The 21,949-nt window shown below is 52.2% G+C and overlaps 1 protein-coding gene across 1 annotated transcript in view; it reads left to right on the forward strand.

Moving 5' to 3' along the window:
• The first annotated feature begins 1,436 nt into the window (after positions 1-1,436).
• GPT (glutamic--pyruvic transaminase) overlaps positions 1,437-21,949 on the forward strand; it is a 124,700-nt gene continuing 104,187 nt past the window's right edge. Inside the window, exons 1-3 of the mRNA XM_040355091.1 lie at positions 1,437-1,454; positions 2,971-3,038; positions 6,100-6,224. Coding sequence (XP_040211025.1) covers positions 6,217-6,224 — 8 coding nt within the window. The 5' untranslated portion in view covers positions 1,437-1,454; positions 2,971-3,038; positions 6,100-6,216. The remainder of the gene's footprint in view (positions 1,455-2,970; positions 3,039-6,099; positions 6,225-21,949) is intronic.

Here is a 21,949-nt window from a genome sequence, read left to right on the forward strand (position 1 = left end):
ATGATGTAATATAATGTACATGTGATAGGAGTGATGATGGGGGTTATAGTCCTGGGATGATGTGATATAATGTACATGTGATAGGAGTGATGATGGGGGTTACAGTCCTGGGATGATGTAATATAATGTACATGTGATAGGAGTGATGATGGGGGTTATAGTCCTGGGATGATGTATTATAATGCAAACGTGAGAGAAGTGATGATGGGGGTTACAGTCTGCAGATGATGTAATATATTATACATGTGATCTCATTGATGATGGGGGTTATAGTCTGGGGATGATGTAATATAATGTACATGTGGTATGAGTGATGATGGGGGTTATAGTCCTGGGATGATGTGATATAATGTACATGTGGTAGAAGTGATGATGGGGGTTACAGTCTGCGGATTATGTAATATATTATACATGTGATCTTATTGATGATGGGGGTTATAGTCTGGGGATGATGCCTTATAATGTACATGTGATTTTAGTGATGATGGGGGTTATAGTCTTGGGATGATGTAATATAATGTACATGCGATTTTAGTGATGATGGGGGTTATAGTCTTGGGATGATGTAATGTAATGTACATGTGATATCAGTGATGATGGGGGTTATAGTCCTGGGATGATGTAATATAATGTAGATGTGATAGAAGTGATGATGGGGGTTGTAGTCCTGGGATGATGTAATATAATGTAGATGTGATGGGAGTGATGATGGGGGTTATAGTCCTGGGATGATGTATTGTAATGTACATGTGATATCAGTGATGATGGGGGTTATAGTCCTGGGATGATGTAGTACATGTGATAGGAGTGATGATGGGGGTTATAGTCCTTGGATGATGTAATATAATGTACATGTGATAGGAGTGATGATGGTGGGTATAGTCCTGGGATGATGTAATATAATGTACAAGTGATATCAGTGATGATGGGGGTTATAGTCCTGGGATGATGTGATATAATGTACATGTGATAGGAGTGATGATGGGGGTTATAGTCCTTGGATGATGTAATATAATGTACATGTGATAGAAGTAATGATGGGGGTTATAATCCTGGGATGATGTAATATAATGTATATGAGATATCAAAGATGATGAGGGTTATAGTCCTGGGATGATGTGATATAATGTACATGTGATAGGAGTGATGATGAGGGTTATAGTCCTGGGATGATGTCATATAATGTACATGTGATAGGAGTGGGGTGGGCCGGCTCTGGCTCCGGTGAGGCTGCATGTGGCTCCGGCAGTCTCTGCAGTGCAGTCTGGGCGGATGCTGAGCTGGTGGTACTCAGCCTGTGATGGAGAGGCGGGGGGGGGGGGGGGGAGAGGATGGGGGCTGAGAATGGGGGGCCCCTCATCACCCCTCCGCCGTCTCTGTGATTTCAGGACAAAGCAGGCGCCTTCGCCATCCTCATCAGAATAAAGAAGAGTCGTCCTGGAACACGGCAACCGGTGAGACCGTCTCATACGTCTCTCTCCATCCCATCTGTCTGTCTGGGCTCCGGGGGGGGGCTATGTACTAAGATCTGGGATCATCACACGTGTGGCTCCTGAGGGTACAGAAGGAATCTGATTGTCAGCTTATGGGGCAAGCCCTGATCATGTGGGAGGAATTCTATGGAGATTGGAGGCTGTTCTTCACCCACTCATGGGATAATTTACCTTTGGGGGCGCCCGTCCATCACCGGTGACATTGATGGGCCTCATTGCCTTTACATCCTACCCCATGTGATCCTATATCTCCATATACATGAGTATCCATATCATACCCCCCCTCCCTGGCTGTATACCATCCGTCAGTGGCGTCACTAGGGTTGGTGTCACCCGGTGCAGTAAAACATGGTGTCACCCCCCCTCTGTCTAGGCTGCCCAGCACCAAGCAGGCAGCGCACGGGGCGCACCCCAAACCAGCCCCTGTAAATTATAGTATAGGACAGGTTAAGGTGGTATAGGGCATGTTGGGGTGATATAGGGTAGTTTGGGGTGGTATAGGGCAAGTTAGGGTGGCATAGGACAAGTTGGGATGGCATGGGAAAGGTTGGGGTGGTACAGGGTAAGTTAGGGTGGCATTGGGCAGGTTGGGGTGGTATAGGGCAAGTTATGGTGGCATAGGGCAGATTGGGGTGGTACAGGGCACGTTAGGGTGGCACAGGGCAAGTTGGGGTGGCATGGGAAAGTTTGGGGTGGTACAGGGCAGGCTGAGGTGGTACAGGGCAGGCTGGGGTGGCACAGGGCAGGCTGGGTGGTACAGGGCAGGCTGGGGTGGTACAGGGCTGTTTGGGGGGGTACAGGGCAGGCTTGGGTGGTACAGGGCAGGCTGGGTGATACAGGGCAGGCTGGGTGATACAGGGCAGGCTGGGGTGGTACAGGGCAGGCTGGGGTGGCACAGGGCAGGCTGGGTGGTACAGGGCAGGCTGGGTGGTACAGGGCAGGCTGGGGTGGTATAGGGCTGTTTGGGGGGGTACAGGGCAGGCTGGGGTGGTACAGGGCAGGCAGGGGTGGCACAGAGCAGGCTGGGTTGGCACAGAGCAGGCTGGGCATGTCAGCTAAAAAAAAAATAATTAAATACAAAAAAAAAATACAAAAAGAAAACGGGATGGTGTCACCCCTCTAGCGGGTGTCACCCGGTGTGGACCGCACCCCCCTAGCAACGCCTCTGCCATCCGTATCACATCATGTCTGCACGCCGTCACATGTTATGTATGTTCCTATATATATATATATATATATATATATATACACATGCATGCTGTATAACGTCGCAGCAGCTGCATGCTGCCAATGGGGGAGGGGGTCCCAGATTGACTTACACACACCGCCACGTGTAACCCGACCCTGACAACACGCGTGTTCCTGAGTCTCCAGACTGAAGCGGTGGGAAATTATTTGGGGGGGAAGGGAATATATTCGTGACTGACCCCCCCCCCCCCCACTTTCTCATTTTATACCATTTCAGAATCTCCGCCGGCGTTGGGACGTAAATCTCCCGGACTCCATAGAGAGAGAAGAAGACGGGGAAGAAGACGACACGCAGAGGTGGGCGGCTGGTCAGCAGAGGTGGGCGGCTGGGGTCCTGGTCGTGGGCAGGGAGGGGGGGTCACGGGTTCTCTATGGGGTCATCCCAGTACACAGGAATTTTTTTCCCTGTGGGGGGGGGGGGGGGGTGTAATTGGGGCATCACTTTTACTGCAGCCCCAAAGCTCTGCAGCTGCAACATTTGCTATATTAGCATGAACTTTAATGACATCCCAGTCTTAGATCCCTCATGCCGCGTACACACGGTCGTTTTATGTGATGAAAAAAAATGACGTTTTTAAAAACGTCACTTTAATTGACCGTGTGTGGGGGGAAAACGTTGTTTTATGTCTTCTAAAAAACGACCAAAAAAAATTGAAGCATGCTTCAATTTTATGTGTCGTTTTTCAAAACGTCGTTTTTTACTTCACAGAAATTGACCGTGTGTAGCAAAAACGTCGTTTAAAACAACGTTTTTTTCATCCGCGCATGCCCAGAAGCTACTTATGAAGCGCGCTTCAATGGAAAAAGTGGTGAGAACGTAACCTCGCTTTGCTAGAACATTGTGAGAAAAACGATGGTGTGTAGGCAACTTCCTCTTTGAAATTGAAGTTTCAAAAACGTCGTTTTTTACTTCACAGAAAATGTCGTTTTTTTTCATCACATAAAGTGATGGTGTGTATGCGGCATTAGGGTTCAATATTGAGTTGGCCCCGCCCTTTGCAGCTATAACAGCTTCAACTCTTCTGGGAAGGCCGTCCACAAGGTTTAGGAGTGCACTCTGTACAAAGCACACTCCTCAACCCTGAACTCTGTACAAAGCACACTCCTCAACCCTGAACTCTGTACAAAGCACACTCCTCAACACTGAACTCTGTACAAAGCACACTCCTCAACATTGCACTCTGTACGTAGCACACTCCTCAACACTGCACTTTGTATGTTATACACTCCTGAACTCCGCACTCTGTACATAGCACACCCCTGAACTCTGCTCACAGCGAACTCCTGAACACTGCACTCTGTATGAAGCACACTCCTTATCCCTGCACTCTGTATGTAGCACCCTCATCAACGCTGCACTCTGTACGTAGCACATTCCTCATCCCTGCACTCCGTATGTAGCACACTCCTCATCCCTGCACTCTGTACATAGCACACCCCTGAACTCTGCACACAAAGCAAACTCCTGAAAACTGCACTCTGTATGTAGCACACTCCTCAACGCTGCACTCTGTACATAGCACACTTCTCAACGCTGCACTCTGTATATAGTACACTCCTGAACTCTGCACTTTGTATGTTGTGCACTCCTGAACTCCGCACTCTGTACATAGCACACCCCTGAACTCTGCACACAGCGAACTCTTAAACACTCCTCATACCTGCACCCTGTATGTAGCACCCTCATGAACGCTGCACTCTGTACGTAGCACACTCCTCATCCCTGCACTCTGTAAGTAGCACCCTCATCAACCCTGCACTCTGTACGTAGCACACTCTTCATCCCTGCACTCTGTACATAGCACACCCCTGAACTCTGCACACAGAAAACTCCTGAAAACTGCACTCTGTATGTAGCACACTCCTCAACCCTGCACTCTGTACATAGCACCCTCATCAACCCTTCACTCTGTACATAGCACACTCCTGAACTCTGCATTTTGTATGTTGTGCACTCCTGAACTCCGCACTCTGTACATAGCACACCCCTGAACTCTGCACACAGCGAACTCCTGAACACTGCACTCTGTATGAAGCACACTCCTCATCCCTGCACTCTGTATGTAGCACCCTCATCAACCCTGCACCCTGTATGTAGCACACTCCTCAACCCTGCACTTTGTACATAGCACCCTCATCAACCCTGCACTCTGTACATAGCACACCTCTCAACGATGCACTCTGTACATAGTACACTCCTGAACTCTGCACTTTGTATGTTGTGCACTCCTGAACTCCGCACTCTGTACATAGCACACCCCTCATCCCTGCACTCTGTATGTAGCACCCTCATCAACCCTGCACTCTGTACATAGCACACTCATCAACCCTGCACTCTGTACATAGCACACTCATCAACCCTGCACTATGTATGTAGCACACTCCTCAAGCCTGCACTCTGTACATAGAACACTCCCAAACTCGGCACTCTGTACATAGCACACTACTGGACTCTGAACTCGGTAAATAGTACACTCCTGAACTCTGCACTCTGTATATTGCGCACTCCTGGACTCTGCACTCTGTATATAGCGCACTTCTGGACTCGGTACTCTTTATATAGTGCACTCCTGAACTCCGCACTCTGTACATAGCACACCACTGAACTCTGCACATAGAAAACTCCTAAACACTGCACTCTGTACAAAGCACACTACTTAACCCTGCACTTTGTACATGGCACACTTCTGAACCCTGCACTTTGTATGTAGCGCACTCCTGAACTCTTCACTCTGTAGTGCAGCCCTAAACTCTGCACTCTGTATGAAGTGCACTCCTCAACCCTGCACTCAGGTCAGAGCCACTGTACTAACAATCCAATGTTAGTGCAGAAATTTTCCCTGCTGTGCTATTGTGTTCTGACAGGGGGAATGTCCCACCAGACAGCACTCTCAGCCATTGGCCGCTTGGCAGACGTTTTTCGGTCACGACCCTTGAAATGGCCGGCTTTTGTCAGACCGGCAGCCGTACACACGGGCCGAATGTAAGCCGGTTTCTATTGAGCCGCCCGGTGGCGCCCGACATTCGGCCCGTGTGTTCTAGGCTTTACAGAGTCAACCGGCACTTTGATGGCAACCATAGTGCCGATGTGACCCTCAATGAAATTGAGTTTGATGCCCCTGTTCTATACAGGGGTGACATTGGCCCCGGGGGGGTGGAATTGCCCAAGTCTTGGCTGGCAGGGGATCAGTCACAGCGGGGGGAGGGGGGGGCGTTCCTGGAGGTAATGATCGCTCCGCTCTCTGAGGTATCTCATGCCGTTCCTAGAGGTGACATCTTGGCAGACGAGACCACGAGGCTCATGTGATTATTTGTTCCATAAGGAAAGCTCATCTGTGCCCCTTGTGTCCCTCCCCAGACTCTCAGACACTCGCGCTGTGGATATTTATACTCCGGAGGACGCAAGGCACGGTGTGGGGACAACAGAAGAGCGGAGACCCTCCCTACAGACAGACAGAAGAGGACAGACCGGCGTATGAAGAGGTAAGTGACCGCCAAACGGCGTCTTCCCATTAGTAAGTAAGCTGCAGCGTCTCCTCCAAAAAGGAGCTGACCTGTCAGTTACCACCGGAGCTCTCCACCCCAAATTGGTGGTAAACCTCGGACATGAAATACATATCCCTCTATAGTGTGTACTTGTCTCAATCCAGAGCACTAAGTGTCATTTCTGTCTGCTGCCTCATTCCTTTGCTATCAGCGTGAGTCACTTCTGACAAGTTTTCCCTGACACCAAGAGATAAAAAGGTGACAGGGGAGGGAGATCCAGCACACAGCCTGTGATTGACAGCCGCAGCTCTGTTCTTATGTGCTGTGTGAAAGGGGGGGGGGGGTGTCTCTTACCTTCAATCAGCTCTCTTCCCCTTTTTTTTCTAAAATCTCAGTCAAGTTCAGTGTTGCCAACCTACCAGATTGGAATTTACTGGCACAACGCCCGAATTTTACTGGCGCAGTCACGTTTTTACTGACATTTCACAAAAGTTACTAAATTACATTTTTAGGTGCAAATTTCAGTATTTAGGCCACAAACAAGTACGCCGGGCAAATAGCAATGTGATTTAAGGAAGATATTAGGGTAAAAAAACATATTTTTGTTATTTTCGATATAATAAGGGCAAATTATTTAGTCACATCACCCCCTGCCTCCATCCCCCTCTGCCACCAACACCCCCTGCCTTCACCCCCCTCTGCCACCAACACCCCCTGCCTTCACCCCCCTCTGCCACCAACACCCCCTGCCTTCACCCCCCTCTGCCACCAACACCCCCTGCCTTCACCCCCCTCTGCCACCAACACCCCCTGCCTTCACCCCCCTCTGCCACCAACACCCCCTGCCTCCACCCCCCTCTGCCACCAACACCCCCTGCCTCCATCCCCCTCTGCCAACAACACCCCCTGCCTTCACCCCCCTCTGCCACCAATTATTTAAATTGTATTTCTTTTTTTTTTTAAATGAAAATTAAATTTTTCTTTTAAATTAAATTGTTTTTATTTTAATTTTTTTATTATTATTTTATTTCCGCCTGTAAAAAAATGTCACATTTAGGCCTCATGTACACTTGAGCTCAACATTTTTTCATAAAAAAAATATATATATATAATAATATATTAATAAATATATAATAATTTGTTTTATTTACATTTTTATTTATTTTTAAAAAATATTATTTAAATTGTATTTATTTAAAATGTAATTTTTTTTATTTTAATTTTTTTATTATTATTTTATTTCCTGGAGGCAGAGAAAAAAAAAATCACTCGCACGTTCTGAAGAGGAGCATTTGGGATGAAAAAAAAAAAACGCACATAAGCGCACATGATTAAGCACATTCGCAAATTAATAAAAAAAAATTTTAATTACTTTTTTTTTTAGTTTTTTTAGCTCTTTTTCTTTTTTTTGCTTTATTTTTTATGTCATTATGTGTTTATGTTAAGCCGATATGGCCTCAGAATGGCGAAGTACAAAAAAAAGAACAAAAGTGCAAAAATTTACATAATAATAAAACCAAAGTGTCCCTACCCAAGTCGATTAACCCAAACTTGTAGACAGGGACTCTTTATTAAAGAGCCTGCAGTGCCACCTCCTGGCTGGAAATGAAATACATTTCATTAAAAAATTTCATATACAGAATTTCATGTTTGCATTTCATTAAAATAATAAAAGATGATTGAAAATTGTATTTTTAGCGCTCAGTATGAATAGGAAATGAATGTATACATTGTATATAATACATGGTCACACTAATGACACGTGAAGGAACAGATGTCCCCCCCCCCCTATTCTCCTTTCATCGTAAACCTTTCATCCAATTTCTAAATCGCTGCATTTGTAATTTTTAAAAGCCAATATAAAGGAATAGTAGCGGTAAAAAAAAAAAAAGCACTTGTGGATTTAATTATCTTTTTTTTTGGTTAATTCTCCTTTAAAAGGGTGTGGCGGGGGGCGTGTCCTGTGCCTTCATACATTTGATAGTAGGTGTCCCTCATTCCTCATCTCAAAATGTTGGGAGGTATGGAGTCCTAGGTAGGCTATTCGTCCAGGATGGGTGCAGGGCAGGTTGTTAGCCCAGGATGGGTGCAGGGCAGGCTGTTAGCCCAGGATGGGTGAGGGGCAGGCTATTCGTCCAGGATGGGTGAGGGGCAGGCTATTCGTCCAGGATGGGTGCAGGGCAGGCTGTTAGCACAGGAGGGGCGCGGGGCAGGCTGTTAGCCCAGGAGGGGTGCAGGGCAGGCTGTTAGCCCAGGAGGGGCGCAGGGCAGGCTGTTAGCCCAGGAGGGGTGCAGGGCAGGCTGTTAGTCCAGGAGGGGCTCAGGGCAGGCTGTTAGCCCAGGATGGGTGCAGGGCAGGCTGTTAGTCCAGGAGGGGTGCAGGGCAGGCTGTTAGCCCAGGAGGGGCGCAGGGCAGGCTGTTAGCCCAGGAGGGGTGCAGGGCAGGCTGTTAGTCCAGGAGGGGTGCAGGGCAGGCTGTTAGTCCAGGAGGGATGAAGGGCAGGCTGTTAGTTCAGGAGGGGTGCAGGGCAGGCTGTTAGCCCAGGAGGGATGAAGGGCAGGCTGTTAGTCCAGGAGGGGCTCGGGGCAGGCTGTTAGCCCAGGAGGGGTGCGGGGCAGGCTGTTAGTCCAGGATGGGTGCAGGGCAGGCTGTTAGCCCAGGAGGGTGCGGGGCAGGCTGTTAGCCCAGGAGGGGCGCGGGGCAGGCTGTTAGTCCAGGAGGGGTGCAGGGCAGGCTGTTAGCCCAGGAGGGGCGCGGGGCAGGCTGTTAGTCCAGGAGGGGTGCAGGGCAGGCTGTTAGCCCAGGAGGGGTGCAGGGCAGGCTGTTAGCCCAGGATGGGTGAGGGGCAGGCTATTCGTCCAGGATGGGTGAGGGGCAGGCTATTCGTCCAGGATGGGTGCAGGGCAGGCTGTTAGCACAGGAGGGGTGCAGGGCAGGCTGTTAGCCCAGGAGGGGTGCAGGGCAGGCTGTTAGCCCAGGAGGGGTGCAGGGCAGGCTGTTAGTCCAGGAGGGGTGAGGGGCAGGCTATTCGTCCAGGATGGGTGAGGGGCAGGCTATTCGTCCAGGATGGGTGCAGGGCAGGCTGTTAGCACAGGAGGGGTGCAGGGCAGGCTGTTAGCTCAGTATAAATAGGATATGAATGTATACATTGTATATAATACATGGTCACACTAATGACACGTGAAGGAACAGATGTCCCCCCCCCCTATTCTCCTTTGATCGTAAACCTTTCATCCAATTTCTAAATCGCTGCATTTGTAATTTTTAAAAGCCAATATAAAGGAATAGTAGCGGTAAAAAAAAAAAAAGCACTTGTGGATTTAATTATCTTTTTTTTTGGTTAATTCTCCTTTAAAAGGGTGTGGCGGGGGGCGTGTCCTGTGCCTTCATACATTTGATAGTAGGTGTCCCTCATTCCTCATCTCAAAATGTTGGGAGGTATGGAGTCCTAGGTAGGCTATTCGTCCAGGATGGGTGCAGGGCAGGCTGTTAGCCCAGGATGGGTGAGGGGCAGGCTATTCGTCCAGGATGGGTGAGGGGCAGGCTATTCGTCCAGGATGGGTGCAGGGCAGGCTGTTAGCCCAGGAGGGGCGCGGGGCAGGCTGTTAGTCCAGGAGGGGTGCAGGGCAGGCTGTTAGCCCAGGAGGGGTGCAGGGCAGGCTGTTAGCCCAGGATGGGTGAGGGGCAGGCTATTCGTCCAGGATGGGTGAGGGGCAGGCTATTCGTCCAGGATGGGTGCAGGGCAGGCTGTTAGCACAGGAGGGGTGCAGGGCAGGCTGTTAGCCCAGGAGGGGTGCAGGGCAGGCTGTTAGCCCAGGAGGGGTGCAGGGCAGGCTGTTAGTCCAGGAGGGGTGCAGGGCAGGCTGTTAGTCCAGGAGGGGTGCAGGGCAGGCTGTTAGTCCAGGAGGGATGAAGGGCAGGCTGTTAGTTCAGGAGGGGTGCAGGGCAGGCTGTTAGCCCAGGAGGGATGAAGGGCAGGCTGTTAGTCCAGGAGGGGTGCGGGGCAGGCTGTTAGCCCAGGAGGGGCGCGGGGCAGGCTGTTAGTCCAGGAGGGGTGCAGGGCAGGCTGTTAGCCCAGGAGGGGCGCGGGGCAGGCTGTTAGTCCAGGAGGGGTGCAGGGCAGGCTGTTAGCCCAGGAGGGGCGTGGGGCAGGCTGTTAGTCCAGGAGGGGTGCAGGGCAGGCTGTTAGCCCAGGAGGGGCGCGGGGCAGGCTGTTAGCCCAGGAGGGGTGCAGGGCAGGCTGTTAGCCCAGGAGGGGCGCGGGGCAGGCTGTTAGTCCAGGAGGGGTGCAGGGCAGGCTGTTAGCCCAGGAGGGGCGCGGGGCAGGCTGTTAGTCCAGGAGGGGTGCAGGGCAGGCTGTTAGCCCAGGAGGGGTGCAGGGCAGGCTGTTAGCCCAGGATGGGTGAGGGGCAGGCTATTCGTCCAGGATGGGTGAGGGGCAGGCTATTCGTCCAGGATGGGTGCAGGGCAGGCTGTTAGCACAGGAGGGGTGCAGGGCAGGCTGTTAGCCCAGGAGGGGTGCAGGGCAGGCTGTTAGCCCAGGAGGGGTGCAGGGCAGGCTGTTAGTCCAGGAGGGGTGCAGGGCAGGCTGTTAGTCCAGGAGGGATGAAGGGCAGGCTGTTAGTTCAGGAGGGGTGCAGGGCAGGCTGTTAGCCCAGGAGGGATGAAGGGCAGGCTGTTAGTCCAGGAGGGGTGCGGGGCAGGCTGTTAGCCCAGGAGGGGCGCGGGGCAGGCTGTTAGTCCAGGAGGGGCGCAGGGCAGGCTGTTAGCCCAGGAGTGGCGCGGGGCAGGCTGTTAGTCCAGGAGGGGTGCAGGGCAGGCTGTTAGCCCAGGAGGGGCGCGGGGCAGGCTGTTAGTCCAGGAGGGGTGCAGGGCAGGCTGTTAGCCCAGGAGGGGCGCGGGGCAGGCTGTTAGCCCAGGAGGGGCGCAGGGCAGGCTGTTAGTCCAGGAGGGGTGCAGGGCAGGCTGTTAGCCCAGGAGGGGTGCGGGGCAGGCTGTTAGTCCAGGATGGGTGCGGGGCAGGCTGTTAGCCCAGGAGGGGTGCGGGGCAGGCTGTTAGTCCAGGATGGGTGCGGGGCAGGCTGTTAGCCCAGGAGGGGTGCGGGGCAGGCTGTTAGCCCAGGAGGGGTGCGGGGCAGGCTGTTAGCCCAGGAGGGTGCGGGGCAGGCTGTTAGCCCAGGAGGGGTGCGGGGCAGGCTGTTAGTCCAGGATGGGTGCAGGGCAGGCTGTTAGCCCAGGAGGGTGCGGGGCAGGCTGTTAGCCCAGGAGGGTGCGGGGCAGGCTGTTAGCCCAGCAGGGGTGCAGGGCATTCTGTTAGCCCAGGAGGGGCGCAGGGCAGGCTGTTAGCCCAGGAGGGGCGCAGGGCACGCTGTTAGCCCAGGAGGGGCGCGGGGCAGGCTGTTAGCCCAGGAGGGTGCGGGGCTGGCTGTTAGCCCAGGAGGGGTGCAGGGCAGGCTGTTAGCCCAGGAGGGGTGCAGGGCAGGCTGTTAGCCCAGGAGGGGCGCAGGGCAGGCTGTTAGTCCAGGAGGGGTGCAGGGCAGGTTGTTAGTCCAGGAGGGGCGCAGGGCAGGTTGTTAGTCCAGGAGGGGCGCAGGGCAGGCTGTTAGCCCAGGAGGGGCGCAGGGCAGGCTGTTAGCCCAGGAGGGGTGCAGGGCAGGCTGTTAGCCCAGGAGGGGTGCGGGGCAGGCTGTTAGCCCAGGAGGGGCACGGGGCAGGCTGTTAGCCCACGATGGGTGCAGGGCAGGTTGTTAGCCCAGGAGGGGTGCAGGGCAGGCTGTTAGCCCGGTGGAGGGAGGGGGGTTTCCAAGGTAGGCTGTTAGCCCAGGAGGGGTGCAGGGCAGGCTGTTAGCCCAGGATGGGTGAGGGGCAGGCTATTCGTCCAGGATGGGTGAGGGGCAGGCTATTCGTCCAGGATGGGTGCAGGGCAGGCTGTTAGCACAGGAGGGGTGCAGGGCAGGCTGTTAGCCCAGGAGGGGTGCAGGGCAGGCTGTTAGCCCAGGAGGGGTGCGGGGCAGGCTGTTAGTCCAGGATGGGTGCGGGGCAGGCTGTTAGCCCAGGAGGGGTGCGGGGCAGGCTGTTAGCCCAGGAGGGGTGCGGGGCAGGCTGTTAGCCCAGGAGGGTGCGGGGCAGGCTGTTAGCCCAGGAGGGGTGCAGGGCAGGTTGTTAGTCCAGGAGGGGCGCAGGGCAGGTTGTTAGTCCAGGAGGGGCGCAGGGCAGGCTGTTAGCCCAGGAGGGGTGCAGGGCAGGCTGTTAGCCCAGGAGGGGTGCAGGGCAGGCTGTTAGCCCAGGAGGGGTGCGGGGCAGGCTGTTAGCCCAGGAGGGGCACGGGGCAGGCTGTTAGCCCACGATGGGTGCAGGGCAGGTTGTTAGCCCAGGAGGGGTGCAGGGCAGGCTGTTAGCCCGGTGGAGGGAGGGGGGTTTCCAAGGTAGGCTGTTAGCCCAGGAGGGGTGCAGGGCAGGCTGTTAGCCCAGGATGGGTGAGGGGCAGGCTATTCGTCCAGGATGGGTGAGGGGCAGGCTATTCGTCCAGGATGGGTGCAGGGCAGGCTGTTAGCACAGGAGGGGTGCAGGGCAGGCTGTTAGCCCAGGAGGGGTGCAGGGCAGGCTGTTAGCCCAGGAGGGGTGCAGGGCAGGCTGTTAGTCCAGGAGGGGTGCAGGGCAGGCTGTTAGTCCAGGAGGGATGAAGGGCAGGCTGTTAGTTCAGGAGGGGTGCAGGGCAGGCTGTTAGCCCAGGAGGGATGAAGGGCAGGCTGTTAGTCCAGGAGGGGTGCGGGGCAGGCTGTTAGCCCAGGAGGGGCGCGGGGCAGGCTGTTAGTCCAGGAGGGGTGCAGGGCAGGCTGTTAGCCCAGGAGGGGCGCAGGGCAGGCTGTTAGCCCAGGAGGGGCGCAGGGCACGCTGTTAGCCCAGGAGGGACGCGGGGCAGGCTGTTAGCCCAGGAGGGTGCGGGGCTGGCTGTTAGCCCAGGAGGGGTGCAGGGCAGGCTGTTAGCCCAGGAGGGGTGCAGGGCAGGCTGTTAGCCCAGGAGGGGCGCAGGGCAGGCTGTTAGTCCAGGAGGGGTGCAGGGCAGGTTGTTAGTCCAGGAGGGGCACAGGGCAGGTTGTTAGTCCAGGAGGGGCGCAGGGCAGGCTGTTAGCCCAGGAGGGGTGCAGGGCAGGCTGTTAGCCCAGGAGGGGTGCAGGGCAGGCTGTTAGCCCAGGAGGGGTGCGGGGCAGGCTGTTAGCCCAGGAGGGGCACGGGGCAGGCTGTTAGCCCACGATGGGTGCAGGGCAGGTTGTTAGCCCAGGAGGGGTGCAGGGCAGGCTGTTAGCCCGGTGGAGGGAGGGGGGTTTCCAAGGTAGGCTGTTAGCCCAGGAGGGGTGCAGGGCAGGCTGTTAGCCCAGGATGGGTGAGGGGCAGGCTATTCGTCCAGGATGGGTGAGGGGCAGGCTATTCGTCCAGGATGGGTGCAGGGCAGGCTGTTAGCACAGGAGGGGTGCAGGGCAGGCTGTTAGCCCAGGAGGGGTGCAGGGCAGGCTGTTAGCCCAGGAGGGGTGCAGGGCAGGCTGTTAGTCCAGGAGGGGTGCAGGGCAGGCTGTTAGTCCAGGAGGGATGAAGGGCAGGCTGTTAGTTCAGGAGGGGTGCAGGGCAGGCTGTTAGCCCAGGAGGGATGAAGGGCAGGCTGTTAGTCCAGGAGGGGTGCGGGGCAGGCTGTTAGCCCAGGAGGGGCGCGGGGCAGGCTGTTAGTCCAGGAGGGGTGCAGGGCAGGCTGTTAGCCCAGGAGGGGCGCGGGGCAGGCTGTTAGTCCAGGAGGGGTGCAGGGCAGGCTGTTAGCCCAGGAGGGGCGCGGGGCAGGCTGTTAGTCCAGGAGGGGTGCAGGGCAGGCTGTTAGCCCAGGAGGGGCGCGGGGCAGGCTGTTAGCCCAGGAGGGGTGCAGGGCAGGCTGTTAGCCCAGGAGGGGCGCGGGGCAGGCTGTTAGTCCAGGAGGGGTGCAGGGCAGGCTGTTAGCCCAGGAGGGGCTCGGGGCAGGCTGTTAGTCCAGGAGGGGTGCAGGGCAGGCTGTTAGCCCAGGAGGGGTGCAGGGCAGGCTGTTAGCCCAGGATGGGTGAGGGGCAGGCTATTCGTCCAGGATGGGTGAGGGGCAGGCTATTCGTCCAGGATGGGTGCAGGGCAGGCTGTTAGCACAGGAGGGGTGCAGGGCAGGCTGTTAGCCCAGGAGGGGTGCAGGGCAGGCTGTTAGCCCAGGAGGGGTGCAGGGCAGGCTGTTAGCCCAGGAGGGGTGCAGGGCAGGCTGTTAGCCCAGGAGGGGCGCAGGGCAGGCTGTTAGTCCAGGAGGGGTGCAGGGCAGGTTGTTAGTCCAGGAGGGGCGCAGGGCAGGTTGTTAGTCCAGGAGGGGCGCAGGGCAGGCTGTTAGCCCAGGAGGGGTGCAGGGCAGGCTGTTAGCCCAGGAGGGGTGCAGGGCAGGCTGTTAGCCCAGGAGGGGTGCGGGGCAGGCTGTTAGCCCAGGAGGGGCACGGGGCAGGCTGTTAGCCCACGATGGGTGCAGGGCAGGTTGTTAGCCCAGGAGGGGTGCAGGGCAGGCTGTTAGCCCGGTGGAGGGAGGGGGGTTTCCAAGGTAGGTTGTTATCCCAGGAGGAGTGTATGTGGCCTCATGCTGCCAGTTAGAAGACACAACAATATAATCTACCTGCAGATCAATATAGAACATCAAAAAGATCAACAACAACAACAATTGAAAATATAATACCATACGATACCCAAAAAGTTAAAAACAAACAAAAAAAAAACTATTTTTATTGATACGGCAGTAATATATTGTCAGTGAGCGATGTCGTATTGCTCTAGTTGTTCTCTCTCTCTGATGTTCAGTACATTTCTAGTTTTGGCTCCGCCCCCCCCTTCTATTGAGGCGTGTTCATATTTTATTTGTATTATACTTTATATTATATAAATACTGATCTTCCCACCAATTCCGATCTTCTGGTTTTTAGCCGGTTCATCGTGCTGGCCCGGGGGGGGGGGGAGTCCATATTTTCCTCCTTCCTGACCCCGCCCCCTTATTACTGAGTTATCTTGTTTTGCCTCTTTTTGGTGTCTTTTTAAAATGTTTATAAATATAATAAAATAATGTAAACGTCTAAAGGAAACGTTCTTATTATCATTAATTATAATGATTAGCAAAATAATTACTTTACAATTTATAGGTTTTCCCATGGGGGGGGGGGGCTGTGTGATGAGTTGGGGGGGTTTGGACTTTATGATGTTTATGTCTATTTTGGTGTATTTTATGACTGTTATTGGTATTTATCTGGCGGTGTACGCAGAGTGCTCGCGGAGTGCGTTGTTGATGTTCAGTCCGGTGTTTGTACAGCCATGTGCAGCTCACATTGTGCTGTGTGATTGGAAAGGGAGGAGGGGTCACACTCCGTCCAATGAGAGGCCTCCATCCTGTACACGCCCCCACTCTGCCCCCTTGTGTCACCCAGCAGACGCCATACACTCCGTACCGGGGACTCTCCCTATAAAAATGAGAAAATCTCATCTAAATGAATGAAGATGTTTATTTCTAACCAGCGGGATCTGATTTACAACAACAGAGACAAAAAGGAAAACAGTGAAGAAATTCCAAATCAACTTGAGTCCCCCCCCCCCCCCCATATATCAGAGTCCCCATTAAACTCCCCTTTACACTGCAGTCCCCCTTTCATCAGAGTCCCCTCTTTACATGAGGGTTCCCATCTAAAGTTCCCCTTTACATCAGTGCCCCCCCTTTTTATCGGAGTCCCCCTATACATCAGAACCCCCTCTTTCTACAATGATCCCCATCAGAGCCCCCTGTTAGAGTGCTCCCTTACATCAGAGTCCCCTTCATACTCCCCTTTTATCAGAGTCCCTCATTACATAAGGATTCCCATGAGTGTCCTCTCTTACACCCGAGCCCCCATAAAAGTTCCCCCTTTATTCAGAGTCCCCTTTCCTCAGATTCCCCCCCCCCCCTTACATTAGTGCCCCCATCAAACACCGCTTTACATAGGAGTCCCCCTTTCAACAGAATCCCTTATTTACACAAGGGTTCCCATCAGAGGCCCCATCAAAGTTCCCCTTTACATCAGAGCCCCCCCCTTTTTATCAGAGTCCCCCTATACATCAGAGCCCGCTCTTTCTACAATGATCCCCATCAGAGCCCCCTCTTAGAGTGCTCCCTTACATCAGAGTCCCCTTCAAACTCCCCTTTCATCACAGTCCCCTCATTACATAAGGATTCCCATGAGTGTCCTCTCTTACATCAGAGCCCCCCCCTTTTTATCGGAGTCCCCCTATACATCAGAGCCCCCTCTTTCTACGAGGATCCCCATCAGAGCCCCCTTCTTACATTAGATTGCTCTCTTACATCGGAGTCCCCTTTAAACTCTCCTTAACATAGGAGTCCCACTTTCATCAGAGTCCCCTCATTACATAAGGATTCCCATGAGAGTCCTCTCTTACATCTGAGCCCCCATAAAAGTTCCCCCTTTATTCAGAGTTCCCCCTCTCATCAGAGTCCCCCCCCTAACATTAGTGCACCCCATCAAACACCCCTTTTCAACAGAATCCCTTATTTACATAAGGGTTCCAATCAGAGGCCCTATCAAAATTCTCCTTTACATCAGAGCCCCCCCTTTACATCAAAGTCCCCTCTTTCTACGATGATCCCCATCAGAGTCCCCTCTTATATTAGAGTGCTCCCCTACATCAGAGTCCCCTTCATACTCACCTTTCATCAGAGTCCCCTCATTACATAAGGATTCCATGAGAGTCCTCTCTTACATCAGAGCTCCCCTTTACATCAGAGCCCCCTCTTTCTACGATGATCCCCATCAGAGCCCCCCCTCTTACATTAGAGTCCCCTTCATACTCCCCTTTCATCAGAGTCCCCTCATTACATAAGGATTCCCATGAGTGTCCTCTCTTACATCAAAGCCCCCTCTTTCTACGATGATCCCCATCAGAGTCCCCTCTTATATATTAGAGTGCTCCCTTACATCAGAGTCCCCTTCAAACTCCCCTTTCATCAGAGTCCCCTCATTACATAAGGATTCCATGAGAGTCCTCTCTTACATCAGAGCCCCCTATTTCTACGATGATCCCCATCAGAGTCCCCTCTTATATTAGAGTGCTCCCTTACATCAGAGTCCCCTTCATACTCCCCTTTCATCAGAGTCCCCTCATTACATAAGGATTCCCATGAGTGTCCTCTCTTACATCAGAGCCCCCCCTTTACATCAGAGTCCCCACTTTCTACGATGATCCCCATCAGAGCCCCCCCTCTTACATTAGAGTGCTCCCCTACATCAGAGTCCCCTTCATACTCACCTTTCACCAGAGTCCCCTCATTACATAAGGATTCCCATGAGTGTCCTCTCTTACATCAAAGCCCCCTCTTTCTACGATGATCCCCATCAGAGTCCCCTCTTATATATTAGAGTGCTCCCCTACATCAGAGTCCCCTTCAAACTCCCCTTTCATCAGAGTCCCCTCATTACATAAGGATTCCATGAGAGTCCTCTCTTACATCAGAGCCCCCTCTTTCTACGATGATCCCCATCAGAGTCCCCTCTTATATTAGAGTGCTCCCTTACATCAGAGTCCCCTTCAAACTCCCCTTTCACCAGAGTCCCCTCATTACATAAGGATTCCATGAGAGTCATCTCTTACATCAGAGCCCCCTCTTTCTACGATGATCCCCATCAGAGTCCCCCCTCTTACATTAGAGTGCTCCCTTACATCAGAGTCCCCTTCAAACCCCACTTAACATTGCAGTCCCCCTTTCATCAGAGTCCCCTCATTACATAAGAATTCCCATCAGAGTCCTCTCTTACATCAGAGTCCCCTTTAAAATCCCCCCTTCCTTCCAGGAGGTCGAGTGGTTAAAGAACCATTCAGCTCCAGCTTGTAAAGCCTCATACACCCAATCAGATTTTTATCGGACAAATCGCAGGACTTTTGTCCGAAGGGCGTCGGCCAGGAACTTGTCTTGCATACAAAGGGCAAATAATTGTCGGCCAACGAACACGAAACTTACGTGTTTTTTTTTCCAGCTCTTTACCACCACCCTTTGGGCAACTTCTGCTAATATTGTGTTATCGTGAACGTTGCTTCCGATCATGCGTGTTTGTACTTTGGACTTTTGTCCAACAGACTTGTGTACACACAATTGTTGTCGGAAAACTTTAAAGCATGCCATCCAACATTTGTTGGCAGAAAATACGACAATTGTCCGACGGAGCGTACAAACGGTCGGATTATTCGACAACAGCCTGCCATCACACAATTCCCATCGGAAAATCTGATCGTGGATTCGGGCCTTTAAAAAAAAACAATGGGGTAGATTCATGTACCTGCGCTTCTTCTTACGGCGGCACAGCGTATCGTCTTTACGCTACGCCGCCGTAACTTACAGGAGCAAGTGCAGTATTCACAAAGCACTTGCTCCGTAAGCTGCGGCGGCGTAGCGTAAATGGGGCCGGCGTAAGCCCGCGTAATTCAAATGTGGAAGGGGGGACGTGTTTTATGTTAATGTGTGATGACCTGAAGTGATTGTCTTGCTTTACGAACGGCGCATGCGCCGTCCGTGTACATATCCCAGTGTGCATTGCTCCCAAGTACGCCGCAACGACGTATTGGATTCGACGTGAATGTAAATTACGTCCAGCCCTATTCGCGAACGACTTACGCAAATTACGTAAAAAATTAAAATTTCGAAGCGGGAACGACGTCCATACTTAACATTGGCTGCGCCTCATAGAAGCAGGAGCAACGTTACGCCGAAAAAGCCTGACGTAAACAACGTAAATAAATTGCGCCGGGCGTACGTACGTTTGTGAATCGGCGTATCTAGGTAATTTGCATATTCTACGGCGAAAACAACGGAAGTGCCCCTAGCGGCCAACGTAATATTGCACACAATTATACGCCGCCGCATTCAAGTTACCTCGTCGGAGGAAGCCTATTTTTTTAGCGTATCTGCCTTTGAGAATCGGCGTAACGATACGCCGGCGCAGATTTGAAATTACGGCGGTGTATCTGGAGATACGCTGCCGTAAAAGCTACATGAATCTACCCCAATATAAAAAAATACAGATTGTTAAATGTAAACAAAAGTGTCAAAAAAAAGGCCTGATCTTCAGATGGCTGCTAGCAAAATCCACCATTTTATTCTCTAGGGCCTCTGGCTTTAAAAAAAAAAAAAAGTATATGATGTTCGGGAGTTCCAAAAAAAAAAAATTATAAAAAAATAAAATACAATTGGATTGTTACATGTAAACAAACGTTAAAAAAAAAAAAAAGGCCTGATCTTCAAGTGGCTGCTGGCAATACCCACCATTTTATTCTCTAGAGCAGGGGTGTCAAACTGGCGGCCCTCCAGCTGTTCCGAAACTACAAGTCCCATCATGCCTCTGCCTGTGGGAGTCATTGCTTGTAACTGTTAGCCTTGCAATGCCTCATGGGACTTGTAGTTTTGCAACAGCTGGAGGGCCGCCAGTTTGACACCCCTGCTCTAGGGCCTCTGCTTTAAAAAAGTATATGATTTTTGGGAGTTCCAAAAAAATATTATATAAAAAAAATATATATATTGGATTGTTACATATAAACAAATGTTTTAAAAGAAAAGGGCCTGATCCTCAGGTGGCTTCTGGCAATACCCACCATTTTATTCACATGGGCCTCTGCTTTAACTACTTGCCGACCTGCCGCCGTCATTTTACGGCGGCAGGTTGGCTCCCCTGCGCGAGAGCCCGTAGCTATACGTCGGCTCTCGCGCAGACCACTAGGCTCGCCCCCGACTCCCGTGCGTGTGCCCGGCGGGCACGATCGCCGCCGGGCACACCTGATTGCTCGTTACAGAGCGGGGACCGGGAGCTGTGTGTGTAAACACACAGCTCCCGGTCCTGTCAGGGGGAGAAATGCTGATCTTCTGTTCATACAATGTATGAACAGCGATTTGTCATTTCCCCTAGTCAGTCCACCCCCCCTACAGTTAGAGCACACCCAGGGAACATACTTAACACCTTCCCTGCTCCCTAGTGTTAACCCCTTCACTGCCAGTGGCATTTTTATAGTAATCAATGCATTTTTATAGCACTGATCGCTATAAAAATGCCAATGGTCCCAAAAATGTGTCAAAAGTGTCCGCCATAATGTCGCAGTACCGAAAGAAATCGTTGATCGCCGCCATTACTAGTAAAAAAAAAAATATTAATAAAAATGCCATAAAACGATCCCCTATTTTGTAAACGCTATAACTTTTGCGCAAACCAATCAATAAACGCTTATTGCGATTTTTTTTTACCAAAAATATGTAGAAGAATACGTATCGGCCTAAACTGAGGAAATATTTTTTTTTTATATATTTTTGTGGGATATTTATTATAGCAAAAAGTATTAATTTTTTTCAAAACTGTGGCTCTATTTTTGTTTTTAGCGCAAAAACTAAAAACCGCAGAGGTGATCAAATACCACCAAAAGAAAGCTCTATTTGTGGAAAAAAAAAGGATGCCAATTTTGTTTGAGAGCCACGTCGCACGACCGCGCAATTGTCAGTTAAAACGACGCAGTGCCGAATCGCAAAAAGTGCTCTGGTCTTTGGGCAGCAATATCGCCGGGGGTTAAGTGGTTAAAAAAAATATATAGAATGTTTGGGAGTAAACAAAAGTGTAAAAAAAAAAGGCCTGGGGGCCAATCCACAAAGCGAGTACGCCGGCGTACTTTCAAATTTCCAGCGTCGTATCTTTGGTTTAAATCCTCAAAACAAGATACGACGGCATCTGGGTTAGATCTGACAGGAGTACCTCTTCGTACGCCTTCGGATCTAAGATGCAATTCTTCGGCGTCCGCTGGGTGGCGTTCACGTAGTTTTCCGCGTCGAGTATGCAAATTAGCTATTTCCGACGATCCACGAACGTACGAGCGGCCGTCGCATTTTTTTACGTCGTCTCTAGACGGCTTTTTCCGGCGTATAGTTACAGCTGCTGTTTCGTGGCGTATAGTTAAACCTGCTATGTTAAGTATGGCCGTCGTTCCCGCGTTTAATTTGAATTTTTTTTTTTAGTTTGCGTAAGTTGTCCGTGAATCGCGGGATGGACGTTATTTACGTCCACGTCAAAACAATGACGTCCTTGCGACGTCATTTAACGCAATGCACGGCGGGAAATTTAGGGACGGCGCATGCGCAGTTCGTTCGGCGCGGGGACGCGCTTCATTTAAATGAAACACGCCCCCCTACTCGCCGATTTGAATTAGGCGCCGTTACGCCGCGAGAGATAGACTACGCCGCCGTAACTTACGGCGCAAAATCTTTATGGATTCGAACCAAACTGCAGTAAGGTACGGCGGCGTAGCGTATCTCAGATACGGTGCGCCGGGGCAGATCTGTGTGGATCTGCCCCCTGATCTTCAAGTGGCTGCTAGCAAAATCCACCATTTTATTCTCTAGGGCCTCTGCTTTAAAAAAAAAAAATATAGAATGTTTGGGAGTTCTAACAAAAAATAAAAAATACTAAGGCCCCGTTCACACCTAGGCGTATATACGCCTGTAGTGTGAACGCCGCTGCCGCCCCGACACGCCAGAGGGATGCTTTAGCATTGCCCTCTATGGAGATGGTTCACATCTCCACGCCGAACGCCGGACGCCTGGCGCCTGAAAAAAGGTCCCGGACCTTTTTTTCAGGCGTCTTTCGGCGTTTGGCTAGGAGATGTGAACCATCTC

This window comes from Rana temporaria, chromosome 5 (genome assembly GCF_905171775.1).
Source record: "Rana temporaria chromosome 5, aRanTem1.1, whole genome shotgun sequence".
In the NCBI taxonomy this organism is placed as follows: Eukaryota; Metazoa; Chordata; class Amphibia; order Anura; family Ranidae; genus Rana; species Rana temporaria.